This window comes from Dioscorea cayenensis, chromosome 16 (assembly GCF_009730915.1).
Source record: "Dioscorea cayenensis subsp. rotundata cultivar TDr96_F1 chromosome 16, TDr96_F1_v2_PseudoChromosome.rev07_lg8_w22 25.fasta, whole genome shotgun sequence".
Classification (NCBI taxonomy): domain Eukaryota; kingdom Viridiplantae; phylum Streptophyta; class Magnoliopsida; order Dioscoreales; family Dioscoreaceae; genus Dioscorea; species Dioscorea cayenensis.
The window spans coordinates 13,673,758-13,698,028 of NC_052486.1; the positions used below are offsets into that span (position 1 = coordinate 13,673,758).

The window sequence follows — 24,271 nt, forward strand, 5'->3', positions numbered from 1 at the left end:
GGCCTAGGCTCTCCTAAGCCTAGCTTCTGAAAGAGCGAGTATGGCATGACATTGATACTAGCCCCTAAATCTTCCAATGCCATCTCTTCACCCATATTACCAATGTTGCACGGAATCACGAAGCTTCCGGGGTCTTTTTTCTTGTTCGACATATTATTTTGCAACACCTACGAACAAAAGGCATCTAGAATTACATATGCACTCTCCTCCAACTTCCTCTTGTTGGTCAAAAGTTCCTTTAAAACTTCGCATACAGAGGTATTTGAGACAACGCCTCCACAAAAGGAATATTGACGTGCAATTGCTTAAATAGACGCAAGAACTTCTTTTATTGGTCATTATTTTGGTTGTTCTTCAATCTTGAAGCAAAATAAATTCTTGGATTGTAAGGTGGGGATGCCACCTCCTTCTCTTTGTTTGTTCTTTCCTCAACCTTCATGACCTCAGGTGCTTCAACATTGGTCTTTTTACTGGGAGCTCTACCTTCAACCTCACGACCACTTCTCAAAGTAATCACCTTCACATGCTCTCTCGGGTTAGTTTCAGTGTTTCTTGGTAGACTCCCTTGAGGTCTCTCCGATAGAGACTTTGTGATTTGCCCCATTTTATTCTCTAGATTGTGTAATGAAGCGGTGTGGTTACGAAGTGTAGCTACAACTGACTAAAATCATGTATCTGATGATTAAACAGATCTTGTCAAAGCATTCTCTAGATCGGTCATCTGGGTCTCCAAGCCTGAAACTCGATTCTCCATGTTTGGGGCTTGTTGTTGTTGAAAACCCAGTGGTGCCATTGCCTTTTGTTGACCTTGGTTACTCCATGAGAAATTGGGACGGTTTATCCACCCTTGGTTGTAAGTGTTTAAATAAGGATTGCTTGTAATTTTCCTGAATTGCCCACAAAATCTACATGTTCAGTTGGGGCTGAAGTAGCAATAGAAATAGGACAATCAGACAGCATATATGAACCCCTACAACCATCACAACTTGTAATAGTGGCTACCCTCGGTGAAGTCAATGTATCTAATTTCTTGCTCAATACCTCTACTTGGGATGCAAAAGATGTAACCACATCAATTTCATGGAGTCTGGAACTTTCTTCTTTTCTCTTGCATTCCATTGGTAGCTATTAATGGCCATTTATTCTACCACTTGTCAGTCTTCTTCATGGTCTTGTTCCCCATTGTACTTCTTGCGGTGGCATCTAGAAGTTGTCTTGTACTTGGATTCAACCCAATATAAAAAGTTTGAATGATCATCCATTCGGGGAACCCGTGTTGTGGACACTTCCACGAGAGGTCCTTGAATTGCTCAAAGTCTCAAAACAAGGATTCAAGTTCCATCTGAACAAATGAAGATATCTCATTACGAAGCTTTGTCGACTTTTGCTGAGGGAAGTACCTTTCAAGGAAGGCATCGACCATTTCATCCCATGTTGTGATGGAAGCTCATGGGAATAAATGGAGCCACTATTTGGCTCTTCCTTTTAGAGAAAATGGGAAAGCCCTTAATCTTATAGTATCATTAATAACACCATTCATCTTCAGTATGTCATAAACCTCCAAGAAGTTTTCAATGTGATTGTTTGGATCCTCATTAGCCAAACTATTGAACTGCGCTGACTGCTATATCATTTGGATGAATGATGTCTTTATCTCAAAATTTGAAGGTGTAACTGGTGGCCACACGATTCTTGACTTCATATCCATAACTGAGGGTCTGGCATAGTCTGAAAGTGTTCTCTGTTGTTCATTCTTCTCTGCCATATTTTCTGACCCTTCACCTTCTACTTCAGCTAGATTTGACGGTTCTTGCACAGGTTCTTTACCCCTTCTTCTGATTGTACATTCAAGTTCAGGATTTTCTTCAATAATTGTCAAAGGGTTCTCACTGGTCACAACCTGGAGCTGTACCAAAAGAAAGAAAAACAAATCAGAATGATGATAGAAAGAGAAAAGGTGAAATAGAATGAATGGTAAATATCTAAAATAGAAAGTGAAAAGTGTCTCAAAAATGCCTATTCCTCAGCAATGGCGCCAAAAACATGACAACGCCCCTTGTGTGTGACCCGCAAGTGCATGGGTTTGTTGAAGTAATAAATCCCAGGTGAGTGGGGTATCGTATCCATATGGAGTAAGGAATAGAAACACCAAGATTACTACTTAACTACGTGGAGATAAAATAATAATGGTATGGATAAAGATTAATGCAAACGAACTAAAGAAAATAAGAAAGAGAGCACAATAAAATGAGAGGAAAGACAATCGATAAAAGTGGGGTACTAGGGATATTGTTCCTCTAAGGATTATCGCTTCAAGTACAAAACCAACTATTGATCTTCCTAACTAATTCTTAATGAGTCATGGACATTCTTAAATACACGGTCCGAAACCTAAGGTCAACCGTGACTAACTCTACACTATGCCAGGCTGAGAAATCAACCAGTCTCAACACCTCACACTTTGTAAAGTTGCAAGAAGCTCTAGGGATTCCAAGTGATAAATCCTATTCCTATATGTAGATCTAAACCTTTGGTCCAAGCGAAAGACCACTAGTCACAATTAAGCCCCAGGTGTTAAAGTCATTTTAATACTTCACTCTGTTACTCGTGCAACCAAGCCCCAGCGGAGTTAACCCTTCACTCTATTGTGACCGCAATCGAACTCTTGGAATGTGGAGGTAGGATAAATCACACCAAAGGGGATAGGGGACCCTCCGCTACCTCTCGACTCACCATCTCGACCCTCTTCAATCTCGCTTTGTCTAACCCTCATGGTGTGTACTCACTCACAAAGATTACCAAGATGGATTCTCAACCCTAGTGTCACTCTAAGAGAGAAATCTTTCAACAAGCATTCAAGATTGGAACTCAATTAAAGACATCAATTAAGGAAAACATAATAAAAGGTTAATGAAATAAATACATCCTAGGGTTCACAAATCCAAGTACCCACTAGGGGGTTTTAGCTCTCCATGGAGCAAGATACAATCAATAATGAAATTGAAAGTAAAAACATGTAATCCATAAGAAAACCTGCTTGGTATTCATGTCGATGGTCTTGTGGAGTAGTCTCATCCTCTCCAAAGGTCTGGTTATGAAGCCTAGGGCCTACCTCGTCAGATCGGTACCGAAGAAAGCTCCCCCAATAACTATCTTCCAAGAGAAACACGATGTCCAAACAGTAAAACCACTCCAGAAGACTTCCCAAATCGGTGTCCAAAAGAAACGCGGTGTCCAAAAGTTGGAGAAAAGATAGATCAAAAGATGAAAGATGGATCCCCAAATCAGTATAAGTCATAGCTTTATAAAGGCTGGAATCGGGCATCCACACGGGCATGTAGAATTTCCACACGTGTGTGTGGATTTCTGGAAATCTTATTTTCTACGGGATATGAAAAGTAAATGCTACAGTAATTTGCTACATTAAACTGCTATAGTACTGATTGCTTCCCCACAAGTGTACGGGAACGCCAAGTAATACCTCGCGTGAAGATGCGAGGATCGTATTCCACGGGGCTAAGGTTCTCCTATTACTCCTTCTCGAGCTATTATCTAGCCTAAGATCTCAAATGATGGATTTTACTCTACTAAATGTAATTAAAGCTAAAACAAGGTTATGAACAAATTAGAGAGCACAAGCAATGAGCAAGCAAGAAATTCAATATAATGCAAAGGCCTATGGATGTGGATCCCCTTGAGGGGTTATCATGCAACATGAATGATGATCTAAAGATGCAAGGGTAAAAATGGACCATGAGATTCCAAGATTAGAACAACCCCAATTTCTCGGCGATTGAACCCTAATCCCATACAAACATAGATAGGAATTTCTTCCAAATCTACATTCCTACGATTGCATTAAGTACGAGGAAATCTCACTTAGGAATAAACCTACTCTTCTTCGGATTAAACCTACATGGAGGGCTACCAAACACCCAATTTCTCGGCGTGATGATACAAGTATCCCCTTCTAATCCATTCATGATCTAATTCATGCGAGCAAGTCACATCTACATGCATCACTCATAAAAGAGCTACGGATTTTTCCTTAGTGTAGCACTTAGCATGAAAACAATAGACTAGATCTCAAAATTACCCAAGCATGGAATTAACAAGTTATCATCCAACATACATGATAAAACCCCCCAAGGTTCACCAACACGCGGTGGCCTTGGGGGTCTAGTGTGTCATCATCCCACAACAAGCAATATAAACAAACAAAACATGAAACAAAAGCATAAATGACACTCCCTAAATGAAATGGTGAAGGAGGAGGTGAAGAATGTGCCGAATGACGCTTTCCCCGCCAAAGGAGTGCCAAATGACGCTTCCTCTAGCCACGGGTCTCCTTCCTTCAAATCTTGGTAGATCTCCCCTTGAATGATGTTGCCTTCTTGCCTTGAGAATCTTGGACCTTGGGCATGGATGATCTTCTAGCTTCCTTGCCCTTCTTCTTCTCCCCAAGGTCGCCCAAAAACTCCAAAGTGCTCTCCCCAAAATCGGCCAAGAAAAGGGCCAGCCAAAAAGTCCCCTTTTCTGCCCTAAAAGTTGGTATTTAAACACCCCGAGGCATACGGGTCGTATGGGGGTCATATAGCACCCAAAACCCCTAGATTCGCGATCCATACGGGGTGTATACGGGCCCCATACTGGGTAATATGGAAATCTGGGCAGACACTTCAAATCAATCTGCTACTACAGTGCATACGACCCCCATACTGGGTAGTATGGGGGTAGTATGAAATTCCTGTTTTCTTCTCCTTTCGCCCAAAAGATATCTTCTTGTTCTCTATGGCTTCCTTATGCCCTACAAAGCAAATAATAGACGATAAACGCAAAACGGGCATCAAACCTCACAAAATACATGCAAAGTGAATACGATATATACATGAAAACATCTACATTTAGACACTTATCAAATATCCCCACACTTAAGCGTTGCTTGTCCCCAAGCAAACAACTCATGAAAAACAAAGAGACTGAGAAGTGGCTAAATGCATTACCTCTAGCATCAAGTAAATATAAGACTCCAAAAGCAATGGACAATGATACATAGATGTTGAGTCATAGTCAATAAGCATAATAAAAATATCCTGTCTCACCCCTTATATGTCTGTGCCGTGTAAGTGAATCTTATATCTCATATGCCCTGATCTGGTCTAGCCTAAGGACTTCAATCAGTACAGCTCTAGATGCTAATCACTCCACTTACAAAGAATACTAAGTCTTAAACTACTAAGTGCTACTTCAATGGCCAAATAAGATCCTTCTAATTCTATACCTTGAAACTAAGTCCACTTTCTACTCAAAACCTTTGGTAGGTACTCAAAAAGATCACTAGGTTTTATTTTCATTTCATCATTCATTTCATTTTTTTTTTCCGAGTCGGACTAACGTAGACTGCAAGAAAATCATTTTGAAATCTTTTCTGGAGGGTGCACATGCTAGTTAGGCACTAGAGCCACCCAACTACTCGATTACAGTCCACATAGACGCATTCATGCTTCAATAGCAGAGGAATACTAACATAGACTCAATCATTTTTTATTTTATTTTTTTCACATTCACCCTAGATCACATCTTCAGAGTACTCTATATGACACAAAACTAGGATTAGCTCAACAAGACTTAGAAGTTCTTAAGAGTCCATTGAAGGAAAGAACTTAGTGTTCTAAGGCCAAGTACTCAAAGTAGTGTGTTACGCATACGAGAGAGTTAGAGAGTAGTCACATTGGCTATTCCCAGGGCATCGACAAAAAATTTAGTGCACATGACAATACTAGGGGTAAAACAGGACTCAATAAAGCATAGAAACAAGTAACTCACATCAATCATTAATCCAAGCTAAAAGAATCTTACAAGAATGAAACAAAGCCATCATAGGTAACACTAGCATGTAGCAAATGATCCTAATGCATGAAATGCACCCATCCCCACACTTAGAGTTGTAAATTGCCCTCAATGTACACTAATCATGAAAAACATGTAAGATGAAGCAATGCAAATAATAAAGGAGGGTGAAAACAAACTCCCCGGTTCAACTTGTGCTCGTCATGAGGTAGGACGTGAGAAAATGTGTGGTGAGCAATACATGTCCCGTCCGACCTCCATTAAAACCAGGAAAGCTCACCAAATTCCCTTAATGCCCTGCGAGGCAAAAAGGGGACATCATCATTCCTGAAAGAATTTAAAAATACAAGCACAAGGGGGAAACTAGAGAGTAGTCAACAAACACACAAAGATGAAAATAAACTAAAGTTCAACAACACAAGTCGGTAGGGTAGAACCATGCCAACTCATCAAAACACAAAAATACAAAACAAAGCAAACTAAAGTAAATGATAGGTGTCCATGCTCCGTCCTTGTCCTTAGAATTAAGTCTCTCAACACAAAATGAAATCTTGTTCCATTTGGTCACCCCTTGTGGTGCAAATATCAAACCATGGTTGCTTGCCAATTTCTTCGTCCCCAAAATTCCTACGAACCATGAAAAATCCATTCAAGGATAGAGGAATCCAATATGATTCAAAAAGTAGTGTAAGAGATGAAGAAACAATGAAAACTATGATGGATAGTGTCCATACGGCCGTATGGGGGCCGTATGGGTACTGTTCATTTCGACAAAACCTCCCCAAAAACATGAAAATCAAAAACTTTTGTACATAAATTCAAGGGAGACTTCATCCATAACAATCACACAATCCAAACCAAGCAAAATTGCTAAACAAATTCACCACAAAAGCTACAAGAATGCCCAAGAAATGAATGAGATAAAACTAGGGCATAGAAAAAGCATACCGACGAAATCTTGAGAAAACAAGCTTTAAACTTGAGGAAAACTACTAGATTGATGTCTCAAATGGATGAGGAGAAGATTTAGGAGGAAAATTAAGGAGATTTGGCCAAGAAATGAGTGAGAAAGAAGAGAGAAAATTGGTGGAGAAAGAGAGAAAAGAAGAGAATGGAAGAAAGAGAGAGAGAGATTATATGGGGGGGCCCGAGCCATACGGCCCCGCCGTATGGGCCAAAAGGCCCTCTCAGCCGAGGGGCTCCCCCGTCGCAGACGGCCCCGTATAGCGGCCGTATGGGGGGCCATCTGCGACGGCACAGAGCCTCTGTGCTCTCCTAGACGGCCACCATACGGCCCAGTAAGGCCGTATACCCATTAAAACCAATAAAAACTTTGAAAACCTGCCCCAAATGATGAAAAAAAATGATATAGCAAGCTAGAAGACTCCTCCAAAAATGAGTGAATTGAATAAAACGATGATCTAGTGCATGAATTAACACCTAAATATGAGTTTCTCAAGAAGTTGCACAAACATACCACAATTAAAACGATGAGAACAAAGTGCCAAGTGCGTGAGCATGAACTTATTCAAAAGTAAAACAAGTCTAAGAAATACGATAATTAAGATGAACTAAGACCTAGAATATGAAAAATGCAAGCAAAGACCCCCGAACGCTTGGGTTGCCTCCCAAGAAGCGCTTGTTTAACGTCACAAGCCTGACGTACCTCATTCCTTACTTCATGGGGGTTCAAAAAGCTTGAAACCACCCCTGATTTCCCTTGAAGTATTGTTTCTTCCCGGTAAATTTAGTGACAACATTGAAAAGATCTCAAATTGTTCATGAGTCCAAAGGGGTGAAAATTTTACCTTTCCTCGCTTGAGTTGTGGGGTGATGAAGCTTGGTACCTTTCTTTTTTCTCCCATGAATCTCCATCCACATCTTCTTCACAAATGACTCTTTTTTCTCTTTTTCCTTAGCATTATTGCAGGACACCCTCTCTTTTGGTTGCTTCATGTTATGAATTTGAGGATGTTGGTGAGGTTCTCCTTGTTTTTCATTCTCCAACTCTCCCAATTATTCATCCAAGGGATTTATAGAGAGCACCTCCTGCACACAATCAGAAATCAATTTGTCAGTTTCATCAACAAAGTAAAGTGTGTCATCATGATCTAAAGAATGTTTCATGGCGGTCGGCAAAGTGTACACCACTTCCTCTTCTCCGACTCTTAATGTTAACTTTCCTCCTTTCAAGTCAATCAAGGCACCCGAGGTGCTGAGGAATGGTCGGCCAAGAATTAGTGGTATCTCCACGTCTTCATCTATGTCCATGATGACAAAATCCACGGGAAAAACAAATTTGTCCACTCGGACAATTACATCTTTAACAATCCCACGAGGTTTTCCTGTTGATCGATCCGCCAATTGTAAGGTCATCCTCGTGGGCCTCAACTCATCCAAGCCAAGTTTCAAGTACATGGTGTAGGGCATGACATTTATGCTAGCCCCCGAATCCGCTAGAGCATTTTCTCGGACTCCACCCTCAAGAATGCACGGGATAATGAAACTTCCCGGATCTTTCAACTTTTGTGGGAGTTTCTTTTGCTAGAATAGCGGAGCAATTCCCCGTGAGTGCAACCGTGCCTTCTTCCTCCAACTTCCTCTTGTTCGTGAGGAGCTCTTTTAAAAACTTGGCATATTTCGGCATTTGAGTCAATGCTTCAACTATCGGGATGTTCAAATGGAGTTTTTTGAAGATGCTCATGAATTTTTTGAAGTGAACATCCTCCTTCTCATGCTTCAATCTGGTTGGATAAGGGATTGGAGGCTTATACTCGGATGATTTTGTTGGTCCTTGTTGTTGGAACTAGCCATTTCTTCCCTGATTTTTGTCTTCACTATTTTCGTCAACTAGCTTGGGGTCTTCCCCGGAGGCTACCCCACTTTTCTTGACACTTGGGTCAACCGCGACCCTTGTCTCCACTTGCCTCCCGCTTCTAAGATCAATGGCCTCTAAGTGCTCCCTTGGATTTTCTTCCGTGTTACTTGGGAGACACCCTAGGGGACGTTCAGAATTTGCCTTTGCGAGTTCCCCTTACTCGATGCTCAAGTGACTTCACCGAGCTTGGATTTTTCTCAAAATAGAACCTATCTTAGTGAACTGTTCGGCGTGTTGAGTGAGCTGAGAATTCACCTTGCCAAATTGTGCATCCATGCTATTGGTTAGGCTATTGAACCTGTCATTAGTACTAAGCATGAACTTGGCAAGGACCTCTTCAGTAGAAAACTTCCTCTCCAAGTCCGATTGTTGGAATTGAGATCCTTGAGGTGGTGCACCTCTTTGTTGCTGTTGGCCTTGGTTCCATGAAAAATTTGGGTGGTTCTTCCACCGTTGATTGTAAGTTGAGCTATATGGGTTCCCTTGACTTCATTGCCCTCCAATATAGTCTACATTCTCAATGGACGCAACTGAGGAGCTAGCAATTGGACATTGGGCTGCATCATGCCCACCACCACAAGTGCTATAATTCATCAATGACTCTGACCTTGAACTACTTTCCCATGAGAAGATCAAGCTTCCGAGTCAACACATGAACCTTTGCGGCCAAGGCATCATTGCTATTGACTTCGTAAAGCCTAGAAGTCTTTTGTGTAGACCCTCTTGAGGCCCAATGTGATTCATTACTTGCCATAGACTCAAGTAATTGCTCGGCCTCATCGGGATACTTGTTGCTAAGGGAACCACCACTGCAAGACATCAATGAGTTGGCGAGTAGCATAATTCAGCCCATTATAAATTATTTATACTCGCATCCATGAGGCAAAAACCATGGTGGGGGCACCTTCTAAGGAGATCCTTGAATCTTTCATAGGCTTCAAACAATGTCTCGGACTCCCCTTGTTTAAAGGCAGAAATTTCTTGCCTCAACTTCGCCGCTTTGCTTGGCGGAAAGTATCTCCCAAGGAACTTCTCAACCATATTCTTCCATGTTTTAATAGATCCCAGAGACAAAGATGTAAGCCAACAATAAGCTCCGTCTCTCAAGCTGAACGGAAATAGTCTTAAACGGATCGCATCGTCCGATACCCCATTAATCTTGAATGTGGAGCAAATTTGGAGGAACCGGGAAAGATGGTCATGTGCATCTTCATTCGCGAGAGCATTGAATTGAACCGAGTTCTGGACCATGCCGATTGTACTCGCTTTAATTTCAAAGTTGTTGGATGCCATGGTCGGTGCTTGAACACTAAACTCATCTCCCGTGAATTGGGGTCTTACATATTCGGATAGAGTGCGACGCTCTTCGCCTATGATTGAAGACTCTCTATCCTCAATTTCAATGTTTTATGTACCCGAACCTTCACCAACTTCTCTCAATCTCCGATGCAAAGTTCTTTCAATTTCACTATCCGATGTAATCAATGTCGATGGATTTGAGCGTGTCATGCACAGTACCTTCCAAAACCGAGAAAGATGATAGAAAGTTAAGATTAAAGGGAAAGAAAAATAACAACAATAATAAAAAGAATATGAGTAAAGAATGAAATGGCTAGAGTAATAATCTTAAAGTTTCCTAGAATTCCTTAAAAGTCCCCGGCAACGGCGCAAAAAACTATATTGCTTCCCCGCAAGTGTACGGGATCGCCAAGTAATACCTCGCGTGAAGACGCGAGGATCGTATTCCACTGGGCTAAGGATCTCCTATTACTCCTTCTCGAGCTATTATCTAGCCTAAGATCTCAAATGATGGATTTTACTCTACTAAATGTAATTAAAGCTAAAACAAGGTTATGAACAAATTAGAGAGCACAAGCAATGAGCAAGCAAGAAATTCAATATAATCCAAAGGCCTGTGGATGTGGATCCCCTTGAGGGGTTATCATGCAACATGAATGATGATCTAAAGATGCAAGGGTAAAAAGGACCATGAGATTCCAAGATTAGAACAACCCCAATTTTTCGGCGATTGAACCCTAATCCCATACAAACATAGATAGGAATTTCTTCCAAATCTACATTCCTACGATTGCATTAAGTACGAGGAAATCTCACTTAGGAATAAACCTACTCTTCTTCGGATTAAACCTACATGGAGGACTACCAAACACCCAATTTATCGGCGTGATGATACAAGTATCCCCTTCTAATCCATTCATGATCTAATACATGCGAGCAAGTCACATCTACATGCATCACTCATAAAAGAGCTACGGATTTCTCCTTAGTGTAGCACTTAACATGAAAACAATGGACTAGATCTCAAAATTACCCAAGCATGGAATTAACAAGTTATCATCCAACATACATGGTAAAACCTCCCAAGGTTCACCAACACCCGGTGGCCTTGGGGGTCTAGTGTGTCATCATGCCACAACAAGCAATACAAACAAACAAAACATGAAACAAAAGCATAAATGACACTCCCTAGATGAAATGGTGAAGGAGGAGGTGAAGAATGTGCTGAATGACGCTTTCCCCGCCAAAGGAGTGCCGAATGACGCTTCCTCTAGCCGCGGGTCTCCTTCCTTCAAATCGTGGTAGATCTCCCCTTGAATGATGTTGCCTTCTTGCCTTGAGAATCTTGGACCTTGGGCTTGGATGGTCTTCTAGCTTCCTTGCCCTTCTTCTCCTCCCCAAGGTCGCCCAAAAACTCCAAAGTGCTCTCCCCAAAGTCGGCCAATAAAAGGGCCAGCCAAAAAGTCTCCTTTTCTGCCATAAAAGTTGGTATTTATACCCCCCGAGGCATACGGGTCGTATGTGGGTCGTATAGCACCCAAAAACCCTAGATTCGTGATCCATACGGGATGCATACGGCCCCCATATTGGGTAGTATGGAAATCTGGGCAGACACTTCAAATCAATCTGCTGCTACAATACATACGGCCCCCATACTGGGTAGTATGGGGGTAGTATGAAATTCCTGTTTTCTTCTCTTTTCGCCCAAATGATATCTTCTTATTCTCTATGGCTTCCTTATGCCCTCACAAAATGGGCATCAAACCTCACAAAATACATGCAAAGTGAATACGATATATACATGAAAACATCTACATTTAGACACTTATCAAGTACTCTGCCAAAATACTCCCGAATCCACGCTTTTCATTGACGCAACTGAAACGGGCACAAGTCTATGTGTAGATCGCATCGCTTCTTCAATAAAATGCCATATTAGTGAAGATTTTGCTAATATTGCACAAGTTGGAATATGCAAATGTGACTGGCTTTGTGCCCCTCCAAACCATGTAATTGCTTGAGCCCATGGAAGTTGGCACACATTCACGTATCTTCAATCACAACTTGTATCTTCAGATTTGTTCACTCCAAGACTTCATCAACAAAGTACAATCATGATCTACTTTGTTGATGATAAGTTCTTGTGTGATAAGAATGTGAAGTGTTCTTTCATTATGATGAGCATTACTTTTATCAGGTTTTAGCTCTAATACTTGTACATTTGTGTTATTTGTATGCATGTAAGGTTGTGAAGCTAAGTATTGAGAAACGAAGCCAAAAGTAGATAGTGTGCAAATTGGTGGAATCTTGGAAGGTATAAACGTGAAGACACTAGTTGGGTCTTATGATGCATGAATGTGTGCCAACCTCCTTGTAATCAAGCCATTACAATGAGTTGGAGGGGCACAAAAGTAGTCACATTTGCGTATCCTGACTTATGCATTGATAACAAGATCTTCACTAACAAAACCCTTAATTGAAGAAGAGTTGCTATCTACGGCATAAATGTGTACCCGCTTATGTTGCCTCGATAAAAAGTGTGGAATTGGGAGTCTTTTGGCAGAGTATTGTAGCAGGTACTGTAGCGACACACGTTAGGAAGTACTGTAGTAGTTACTGCTTACATCCTACCAAAAACATGATTTCCAGAGAATCCACGTGGGTGTGTGGAAATTTCCCATGCTCGTGTTGAAATTCCACAGGCCCATATGGCAGATCCATAGGGGTGTGTGGATTCCTGATTCTAGCCCTAATTAAGCCGCGATTAAGCACCGATTTTGGAGATCTTTTTCCCCTATTCTCTTCCACTTTTCTCCATCATTTTGGAAGCTCTCTGCTAGGGTTTGGATAGGATTTGGCAAGTCTTTATAATGGTTTAAGGGATTCGACACCGTGATTCACTTGGATGAAGGTTATTGGGGGAGCTTTCGTCGTCATAGATCCTGCGAGGTGTAAACTAGGTCGAATAAGGGGACCTTTGGAGAAGACATGGCTACTCCACAAGACCATCGACATGACTAACGAAAGGGTTTTGTTATGGAACACTTGTTTTTACTTTCAATTTCATTGTTGATTGCATTGTGCTCCATGGAGAGCTAAACCCCCTAGTGGATACTTGGATTTTGTAAACCCTAGGATCTTATTGTTTCATTGATCTTTTATTATGCTTTCCTTAATTGATGTTTCAATTGAGTTCCAATCTTGAGCGTTTGTGGAATGATTTCTCCCCTAGAGTGACACTAGGGTTGAGAGTCCATCTTGGTAACCATTGTAGATGAGTGACACACTACGAGGGTTAGACATTGCTTGATTGGAGAGGGTTGAGAGGGTGAGTTGATAGGTAGCGGAGCGTCCCCTTTCCCCTCCGGTGTGATTTATCCTACCTCCATTTCCTTGAGTTCTTGATGGTCACAATAGAGTGAAGTTCTAGAGAATGAACTCTGTTGGGCTTAGTTGCACTAGCAACAGAGTGAAGCATTGAAGGGACTCTAGTGTCTGGGGCTTAGATGCGACTATGGGCCTTTTGTCTGGACCAAAGGGTTATGTCTATACATAGGAAGAGGGTATATCACTTGGATTCCCTAGAACTCCATGCAACTTTACACAGTATGAGGTGTTGAGACTGAGCGATTTATCCACCGGGACATAGTATAGAGTTAGTCACTGTTGACCTTAGATTTAGGACCGTGTGCTTAAGGATTTCCATGACTCATTGAGCATTGATTAGGAAGTATAATAGTTGGTCTTGCACTTGAAACATTAATCCTAGGGGGAGCATTGCCCGAGTATCCCACTTCTATCGATTGCCTTATCTCTCACTTACTTTTGCCTTTCATTCTTGTTTCTTTTTATCTTTGTTTTCATTACATTTTATCAACACTATCATTGTTCACTTTCACATGGTTAAGTAGCAATTTAAGTATTTTTACTCCCTACTCCCTGTGAATACGATAGCTGGGATTTATTACTGGACAAACCCGTGCACTTGCAGGTCACACGCAAGGGGCGTTGTCATCTTCTTTCTTTCATATTTTGCTTCACAATCCTTCATGCACGAAAGTTTATAAATACACATGTCTTACTGCTAAAATCTGATAAAAGTAATGCTCATCGTAAGAAAAGAATAATTCGTAATACTAATACACAAGCACTTATCAAGTCCCACCTCCCGGAGAACATCCCAATCAATCTCCCTGGATTTGCCAAAAAGGCAGTGGGACAGACTAATGTATCAGTCCTGATGTGCTGTAGTATGAAATGTTGGTCTGTAGTCAGCATTAAGTGTGGGTGCCTCCAATCAGGGATGCTTCACAGGTTGCTTGACAAGACTGGTTGAGGTATGTTTCCTTGCCATTATCTATAAAAGAGAGAAGTAAAATTAGTATAGTGAACATAAGGACACAAGCGGAGTATGATCGTGCAAGGCGCACTATAAGCGTGTTGCATTAGCGGGCACGATCGTGCACCACACTCTTCTCCTCCATAAATGAGTAGACATGATCAAGCAAAGATTCGTAACACGATCGTGTCCCGAAACAATCATCGTCCTTGAAGAGATGCACCCAACGATTATGCCAAAAGTACCCTTAAATTTGTGAAACACCTCAACGTTGATCATGATAGACTAGGGCATCCAAGAAATGACAAGAAGAGGAAAATAAATTCTTTAATGAAACTCAATGAAATGCCAAAGACTTACCAGAGTGGATGAATAAAACCATGATCGATTCAATGAAGATTTGTCAAGAAACAAGATAAAAACTCAGAGAAACCAACAATCGAAGCCGATAAGAGAAATAGTTAAGAGAATAAGGTAAAATAACGCAACCGGGGGATAGGATTTAAAGTGAAACGGTAGAAGTCAAATGGTTACAACTGAGCACACGGATGACACGTGAGTGCTCGGAGCACACAAGGTTTAGGCACTGAGCTCGGGCAAGCATAATCATGCATAAGACGTGTATCTTTGATAAGTGCTTGTGTGATATGAATACAAAGCATTCTTTCCTTATGTTGAGCATTACTTTTCTTGGTTTTTACACTAATATGTGTGTTTTTATGTTACTTTCGTGCAGGTAGGGTTGTGAGGCCGAGTATGAAGGAAAGAAACCAATGTGGATCATAATGCACCGATTTTGGAGGAAATCTTGCTAAGGTTCAAACGCGAAGACATAGGTCAGGTGCGAGATGCTAGAGTGTGTGCCAAAATCCTCGTATTTGAGTTAGCACAACCATTTCGAGGGGCACAAGAGCAGTCACACTCAAGGATTCCGACTTATGCACATAGAACAAGATCTCCACCAACTTGTCCGTCATTAAAGAAGCAAAGCGATCCACGACGTGAACGTGTGCCCATTCGTGTCACCTCGATGAAAGTATGGACTCGGGAAGTATTTTAGGCCAGGCACTATAGCGAAACGCTGAAGTGGAAGTACTGTAGCAGCACACTGTTCACAGCCGGCCGAGAAAATAGGAATTCAGAGAATCCACACTAGCATGTGGAAATTATACACGCCCGTGTGGAAATTCCACATGTGAGTGTGAAAAATCCACAGGCATGTGTGGTCGCCCGATTCTAGTCCTATTTAAAGCCGATTCAGCCCCGATTTCAGCATTCTTTTCTCCATCATTTCCCCAACTTGAGAGAGGGTTTCAGCTAGGGTTTTGAGAGGTATTGGCTAAGGTTTTGGAGACGTTCTACGTCTCCGACATCGTCATTCCTGAGGAAGAAGGCTGGTAGGGGAGCTTCCGTCGAGGCGTATCCTATATCGGACAAGGGAATCCTTGGACGACGAGTAGAGCACTTTCCACAAGACCATCAACACGACTATCCAGGGGGTTTATCTATGGATCGAATTGCTTTACATTCTATTTCTTTGATTTGTACTTAGCTCCATGGAGAGCTAAACCCTTAGTGGGTACTTGGGTATTTGTGAACCCTAGGATGTATTTGTTTCATTGAATCTCTTTATTATGATTTCAATTAATTGATGTTTGTTGTGAGTTCCAACCTTGAATGCTTGATTGGATGAACATTTCCCTTAGAGTGATACTAGGGTTGAGAGTTCTTGTTGGTAACCTTATGAGTAAGTGACACACCACGAGCATTAGCCAAAGCTAGGTTGGAGAGGGTTGAGAGGATGAGTCGAGAGGTACAGAAGCGTCCCCTTTCCCCTCCGACGTGATAGATTCTACCTCCGTTCCTCGAGTTCTTTGCGGCCATAATAGAGCGAATGGTCTAAGGGATGACCCTCCGCTAGGGCTTAGTTGTGTGTGCAACAGAGTGAAGCGTTGAGGTGATCTTAGTATCTAGGGCTTAATCATGGTTAGGGACCTTCCACCTGGACCAAAAGGTTGGGTCTATAATTAGGCAAAGATTTATCAGTTGGAATCCCTAGAACTCTTTGCAACTCTATTCGAGTGCGAGGTTGAGAGGTTATCTATTCTCTCCTCCGGGACATGTATAGAGTTAGGCATAGTTGACCTTAGATTTGGGACTATGTAATTAAGGATTTCCATGACTCACCATTGCATTGATTAGGAAGCATAATAGAGGGTTCTTGCACTTGAAACAATTATCCTAGGTAGAGCATTATCCGAGTACCCCATCTTTATCGATTGCCTTACCTCCTCCTTTACTCATGCTTTCTTACTTGTTGCTTTTACTTTTGAGAATTGAATCATTGTTACACTTATCACTATTGATCTTTCACATAGCTAAAAAGCGGATTAAGTGTTTTTATTCCCTACTCCCTGTGGATTCGATACCTGCTCATCGGGGATTATTACTTTGACAAACCCGTGCACTTGCGGGATACACGCAAGGGGACCTTGTCAAGTTTTTGGCGTCGTTGCCAGGGAGTAGGCATTTAGAGATACTTTGCACTTTGTTTTCTTAGGTATTTCACCATACATTCTATTTCATATCTTCTTATTCTATCATTTTTCTGACTTTTCCTTATTTCTTTTTTATTGCAGAAAATGATTAACATGTTTGAGTCATTTGATACTATCATGAGGATGATTGAAAATGTGGAGCAGAAAGTTCAAACAGTTGCATTGCATGACATACCCTGTTATTCTCATCATGAGCAGTATACAACTCAATACCCAGTAGAAGAATCAGTTGAAGAGTACATCGCCAGGATTCAAGGGCAAAACTATGAATTAGATAATGTGATAAAGCAGTTTGAGAGATCCACGTCGGTGTCAATGAGTGATCAGTTGGAGGAAAATGTAGAAAGAATCCTTGCTCAGTTTAATTCTTCCTATCATGACCAAAGGCAAGAACTCTTTTTAGTGGGAGTTGCTATTTCAAAAGCAGAACTATGTGGAATGGACACGTTGATATCCATTGCAGATTGTAAAGAAATAGGTACCTTGGTGGAAGAAGAGGAGAATAACTGTGAACACGAGGAAAATGATTTCGGGGAGATTGATAGATTGAAGGAAGGCAGCTTGCGCCCATCAATTGTTGAACCACCAGAACTTGAGCTTAGAACTCTTCCAGCACATTTGGAATATGCATTATTAATGGAGGACTCTAAACTCCCTGTGATTGTAGCTTCGAACTTGTCGGGGGAGCAGAAGAATAAGCTTCTTAGCATGTTGAAAAAGCACAATTCAGCTATTACATGGAAGATCTCCGTCATTAAGGGTATAAACCCATCATTCTGCACTCATAAGATGCTAATGGAGGATGACTAGAAATCTATGATCCAACCTCAGTGAAGATTAAACCCGAATATGAAAAAGGTTGTCAAAGCGGAGGTAATAAAACTTTTGGATGCAGGAATCATCTACCCCATATCCGACAGCAAGTGGGTGAGCCCGACCCAAGTTGTCCCCAAAAAAGGAGGAATGATAGTAGTAAAGAATTAAAAGAATGAGTTAAACCAAACTAGGACAGTTACTGGTTGGCGAGTTTGCATTGACTATAGAAGACTGAATGACGTCACTCGGAAAGATCATTTTCCTTTGCCATTTATTGACCAAATGTTGGAACGACTAGCGGGGCATCATTTCTACTATTTCCTTGATGGCATGTCGGGATATTTTCAAATCCCAATAGCCCCAGAAGATCAGGAGAAAGCCACATTTACTTGCCCTTATGGTACTTTTGCTTATAGAAGAATGCCTTTCGGGTTGTGTAACGCTCCTGCAACATTCCAGCATTGCATGACGGCCATTTTTGATGACTTTCTCGAAGATATTATGGAAATTTTCATGGATCACTACAAGAAATCATGTTTTTTGGGGCGGTTTTAAAATCATTTAGCGGCGGTTATAATCGCCGCTAAATGAAAACTCAATGGCTGATTGCAACACCGCCCGTGTATATGAGCGTCGGGAGAGTAATTCACGGCGGTTTTATAGAAACGGCGGTACAGCGGCCGTGAAATGCGTACGAGAATTCTTGGCGGTTATATAACGGCCGTTAAATTATAAAGAGATCAAACAGAGGAACTCGGAGAAAGTGGCGGCAGTTCATGCGTAAACCGCCGTGGGTTTGATTTTTTTAAATTCTTTTTTTATTTTTTTATTTGATATTTTTGACAATATATATATATATATATATATGAACTGCATTGAACTCATTTGAATCTGCATTGAACTCATTCAATTAATATTTAAAAAAATTATAAAAAAATTTATTTATAACTCATTAATAATTAAGTCAAATTTACAAATTTGTTTTCTCTCTAAAAATTTGCAAAACATATTATATATTGAAAAATCAAGGCTTCATACTTATGTTGAAATCATCATTTGCCATTACACCAATACAATGTGAACTGAATGACAATATATCACCATAGTTTAAGCGATTAATTTGCCATGGCAACTTCTTCCTCTCGAAAAAAATCCATCATTAACAAGTAAGACCTCTTGTCATCCAAGTCAACATTACATGCTCGGTGTGCCCTCGTAATGTGTCAACAAGAACCGAGAACTATACAAAGGTGAATATGCAAAAAAACATTTAGTACCTAAATATGAAAAACTATAGTTAAAAATTAAACCATAACGAGAAGACTATTGCTTACGCTTCCAATTAATTAACTTCGACATTTGTTGGAGAAATGCCTCTCTTCCATATGCATCTTGAAGATTTTTCTCGGGACAACTCTGAGCGAGGTTTCGATAAGAAAAAGTTGATTAAGATTGAGCAAGATAGTTCCATTGCATGATTCGGATCGATGTAAGACTACTTTGCCTCATCAAATATTATAATGAAAAAGAAGATGGAAAAAAATAAAAGCAACAATGAAGAACTGGGCCGAAATTGTTGTTACTTGAAACAAGAATGCAAAATTTGAAATATGGACTGAGCAAAAGACGAGCAAGAAAGGAACAAAAAGGAAAAAAATCAGATTATAACGGTGGCACATGGAAGCAAACATATAAATTCCCGGTTGAAGTGGCGGTTGGTTTAACAGACGAAATGTCTCTAGTTCAGGTGCATGATCTTGAGCAGGTATTGAACAGAGGTCGAGGGTATGTCGTAGAAACCTATGCAATAATTTGCTTATAGACTTAAACCACTCGCTTTAGAAAAACATTAAGTTGTAGCAAAAAGCTGTTTTACGCCAATCATTTCTTGCATATAAATAAAAATGTTCCGTTGATTTCACCTTGCACACGAATTTGCATGTAATTCCAAGAGTAGGCATTCTAGTCACATCGGATAATACATCCGAGTCCCCCAAATGCTCCAAATGATATACAAAGCAAATAGTTATGTGTGACATTCTAACCACTACTGACAAGACAATGAGTACATATGTTCTATTTCTTTTCATACACATTGGCATTGAGAGTTGCAATTCACATTATGGATAAGGACACCTTGACGGAGGCACTGGACATTCATATTGCAAAGGACAAAAATCGAGTGCAACTTAATGAGAATTTGAAATAAAAAGAGAAATGGAAAAAAAGAACATTGTATTGATAAAGGATGTAGCCACCAATAGAAACTAAATTTTTGGGACGGAGATGCATTAAGCAACCAACAAAATGCTATTATACCATAGAACAACTGCAGAACACTAATGCTGATCTAACCACAGTATGTAATATAGAATATCAAAGCTACAAATTAAGTCACACACACACACAGAGAGAAACAAATTTAAATTCAATCAAAGTGTCACAATTTCAAATAACATGGAAATGGAAAGCTAGAAGACATGAAGCTCAAGCCAATGTCTAGCTATATAAATGAACACCATGGTCACCATCTACTTAACCTTAAATGCGTGTAGGTTGGCAAGCACATATATTTGCTACGTCAAACATGGAGGATTTTCTTATCAAAGTTGTCTTCAATTGATGTTGATTCAATGTGACCAAGTGGAACACTGTCTGAACTCTGAAATGCCTTGTAATATATATATATATATATATATATATAGAACATTGTTTTTAGTTCATCTTTCAACTAGAGAGAATTAAAGGTATATAGTTTTAATAGTTTATATAGAGAGGGGTTTTTACCAGTTTGAAGAGCTACCATACTTTCAAAAGGCTGAAAAGATTCCACCTTGATATGTAGTACTGCTAGTAAAACATGAAACAAAAATGAAATAGCTTTAACAACAACAACATCACAAGTCACAACACTGACCTAGGAAAAGAACAAAGAAATGCTCACCTTGGACAACTCCAAGTTTTTTTGACTATCTGCCCATATTTGTTACGTTACATAGTTTTTAAGATGGGAGACGAAGCAAGGATAAAAAAACTAATGTAAAATTTCGAGTCTTAATTAACCATTTGAAAAAAACATAAGAAACGCATAAAATATAAAAATAAATCGAGTACTGCATATATATATAGACTACAACTAACATGAGCAATCCACAAAAAAAGATAAAGCGAGTCGGGCATCACAAGGAACTAAAGTTTGAAAGCCAAAGATTAACAAAAGATAGTGTAAAAAGCGCAAAATCGACTTCAAATTCAGTGGGTTGATCACGGCATCACATCAATCAATGATGTCCTATTTTTGCTTTGGCCTGAAAACACAGACAACAGAACTTGCAAACCAAACATTAAATTAATAAATAGCAAAACACCAACTGGACTCAATGATTGATCAAAAACTCACCGAATTGAAAGCCGGGTCAAACCCTCTTATGTGGATCCCAAACTGAATTCATATGATTGATTATGTAATACAGTGAACTTTCATACTTCAAATATAAAAATAGATAACGAGGACTTACTTAACTTACTGTCGCATATGTCCTATGTAGATTCATCTGAATTTTGGTTGCAATGTGCCGTGTGACTACCCTGTGATGAACGTCTTCCAATAATTGGCGACCCCAAAGTTTCCTATGTCAAAGAATTTCAATATAAAATTTGAGGAAAAGAATGAGATCCTATATGTGTAAACATTAACACTAACCTAATCAAGACAATGTTATCATATACCTATAAATGCCAAAGAAATTTAAACAAAACCTGATTGGTTACTATGTTTTGATTTTGGTTGGCCAATTGTTGGGTAAGAATTGATAATTGTTGCTGAAATCGTTGTTCATTTTCTTGCACTTGTTGCCTTAAGAGTTGCACAGTGTCCCTGAGCTCATTGATTTCAGCTTGTGTGCCCCCACTCGCTTTATTTCTTCTACTCGAGCTAGAAGATGATCCATATATTTGAGTTGGGACAACTCCAAGTCCCATACCCCGAACATACCCTGGGTGTTCTTTCCCAAAAACACTAGTAAATGCTTCATTTTCAGATGAGCCTTGACTTCGAATAATTAGATCTTCCTGTAAATTAAAGCAATATAGTTTTCCAGAAAAACATATGTCACAAAATCACGAAACATGCCATATGTTTCAATGTTAAACTTACATGATTATGCCTCGCTTCTTCATTTACAAAAGACCCATCGGATGTTGTATGGCTTACCTGAAATAATTCAGCTCTAGTGACAAAGCGACCAAGTTGCTTTTCCTACCAAGAATGCAAGTTGCTTAAAATGTAAGTAATGTTGCGACATGATTAATAAACATAATTAAAACTACTCAAAAGAAAAGAAAGTAATAACCATCTCATTTTCCAGTCGAGCAATGGACTTAAAACCTAATGTGTGAGGCATTGTCTGGTGGGTGCGATTTATTGTATTTTGTTCAGCTTTTGCCTGCAAAGTGTAATTTAAAAATTTAAATTAGAAACAATAATACAACTATTAATTTTTTTTAAGGATATCACCTTTGTGTCAGGTCGAGCTCTATAATCCACAAATGCAACCCATTGGTCCAAAGGGATCTCTGGAGGTTTCCTTGCTATGTTGGCTTCACGAGGACCATCGGGATCACATTTCATCAAGTTATATAAGTTGTATCGATTGTCTCGCCATTTTTTCGCTAAGCTTTTGAAAATATATCGCTTATGTCCATCATCATTTACCTCCAGTTTTGACTACAAATAAATAAATACATTAGTATAAAACGATCAGATGTAACAATAAAAATATAACCCATAACATGGCAATTATAAAGAACATTAGATACCTTTATAATATTGTTCCAGACATGATCTTTATAGCTCTCTGGGATCTTTTGCCACTTTTCATATCCGATAGGAAAATTCTGACAATTACTTGCAATGTGGCCTAGAAATTGAGCGAGCATACCCCCCGACAATTCAACAGGCTGATCTCGGGAATTCCATTCCACAACAACTTTCTCTCCCGGTGGAAGAGAGTATACGTCAATGGCTCGCATTTTTTGCCGCTTCAATTCCCCATTTCCATCTGTCATTTAAAGAAAATGAAAACACATCTTATATATGAGATTATTGTTCATAGCATGTAACCAAATATGTAACCTCGATACCACATGAAATATATAAATTTCAAATAAATTATATATATAAGTTGCTATATAGATTAATTACCTCTAATTTGCACATCCCATGTTCTTGTACTCCTTTTGCAACCCCTAAAAAGCTGAGGTTCATCTCTTTCTACTGCCGATTGATGCACAGGACCACCTTCTTGAACTTGTGCATTAATTTGAGGACCACCTTCTTGAACTTGTGCATTAATCTGTGGTGTTGGCATAGATGTACCTGGATCTATAGAATGAGTTGGATCCACTGTAGAATTTGCTGAATTACTTGTCGTGATGTGTCTTTTTGTCCTCGGCATAATGCAAATAACTCACATAATAAATTCATTAGGTTGATAACATGTAAAAGGAAAAGAAAATATAATCAATTATTTACCTCACATAATCAATTATTTAACTATTATTTTCAGCTTCAAATTGTTCCCCAGTATTTGAGAATTGCAAATTATGAAGATCATCTACATCATCTCGACTCAAAGGTAAATGTATATCTTCATCGGGAAATAAACTTTCCAAATTTTGTGATGGATAAGCTTCAATATTGGCCATGCCATCTAAATTTTCCTCACCCATATCGTACAAATCTCTAGGTTTCAGGTGTATTGGTATGCACCACCCATCTTCTTTTTGATCATCAACATAAAATACCATTTGTGCCTCAGAAGCTTTAATGTATGGCTCATCATCTTCAGTCACCCCAGTATGTATAGGTCTTGCAAAATTGATTGAAGTAAAACCTAATTTATCAGTTTTTAAACCTCTAGGGTGAGTTGTGTTGGCCCACTCACACTTGAACAAAGTCACCGTAAACAATCCATTATAATTAATATCAATGATGTCAACTAATTTTCCATAATACGGCACACCTCCATACCGCATGTTAACATCGCTATTGCTAGAATAACTCCTCGTTCCAAATGTGCCAAAAACACCACTATTCTGTGTGTTTAATCCTCTGTCACGTTCCAAAGTACGAAACTTGTATCCATTGACATTGAATGCCGTGTATCTTTTTGCTTGTTTAATTGGTCCTTGCGCAAGAGCTATGAGCAAACTCTTATCAGAATCTGGGAGCACCTCACGATCTTGGTTGATCTAAAGACAAATGAAAATAATTTAGACTTATGCCACAAAATTCAATGTATATATCGAGAGAAATACTTACTCGATTTGTGAACCACTGACTAAACTCTCTATGAACCATCTTGTCTACCTCAATAGGATTTCTACTTCGGTTCCGTAATTGTCTTCTTGCAACAATCCTGAATTGTCTATCATGTTCAAAGTAATATTTTAATAACAACATCCACTTCAATAGTGCATAAACACACAAGCAATAATACTCACTGAATATAAAAATCAATTGCCGGGCAA

The 24,271-nt window shown here is 39.7% G+C and overlaps 1 protein-coding gene and 2 non-coding genes across 3 annotated transcripts in view; 2 read left to right on the plus strand and 1 right to left on the minus strand.

Moving 5' to 3' along the window:
* The window catches only part of LOC120278524, a 33,734-nt gene extending 10,625 nt beyond the window's left edge, over positions 1 to 23,109 (minus strand). The window contains exons 1-6 of the mRNA XM_039285302.1: positions 22,944 to 23,109; positions 22,559 to 22,800; positions 22,257 to 22,466; positions 22,093 to 22,185; positions 21,954 to 21,998; positions 21,735 to 21,811 (exon numbers count right to left, since the gene is read on the minus strand). Of these exons, the coding sequence (XP_039141236.1) occupies positions 21,735 to 21,811; positions 21,954 to 21,998; positions 22,093 to 22,185; positions 22,257 to 22,466; positions 22,559 to 22,800; positions 22,944 to 23,109 (833 nt within the window). The remainder of the gene's footprint in view (positions 1 to 21,734; positions 21,812 to 21,953; positions 21,999 to 22,092; positions 22,186 to 22,256; positions 22,467 to 22,558; positions 22,801 to 22,943) is intronic.
* Positions 1,269 to 1,374, plus strand: LOC120279857. Its single transcript, XR_005542158.1, has one exon. It is a non-coding gene; the product is annotated as a small nucleolar RNA R71 (small nucleolar RNA).
* Positions 9,615 to 9,721, plus strand: LOC120279828. The gene has a single exon (XR_005542128.1). It is a non-coding gene; the product is annotated as a small nucleolar RNA R71 (small nucleolar RNA).
* Positions 23,110 to 24,271: the final 1,162 nt, after the last annotated feature.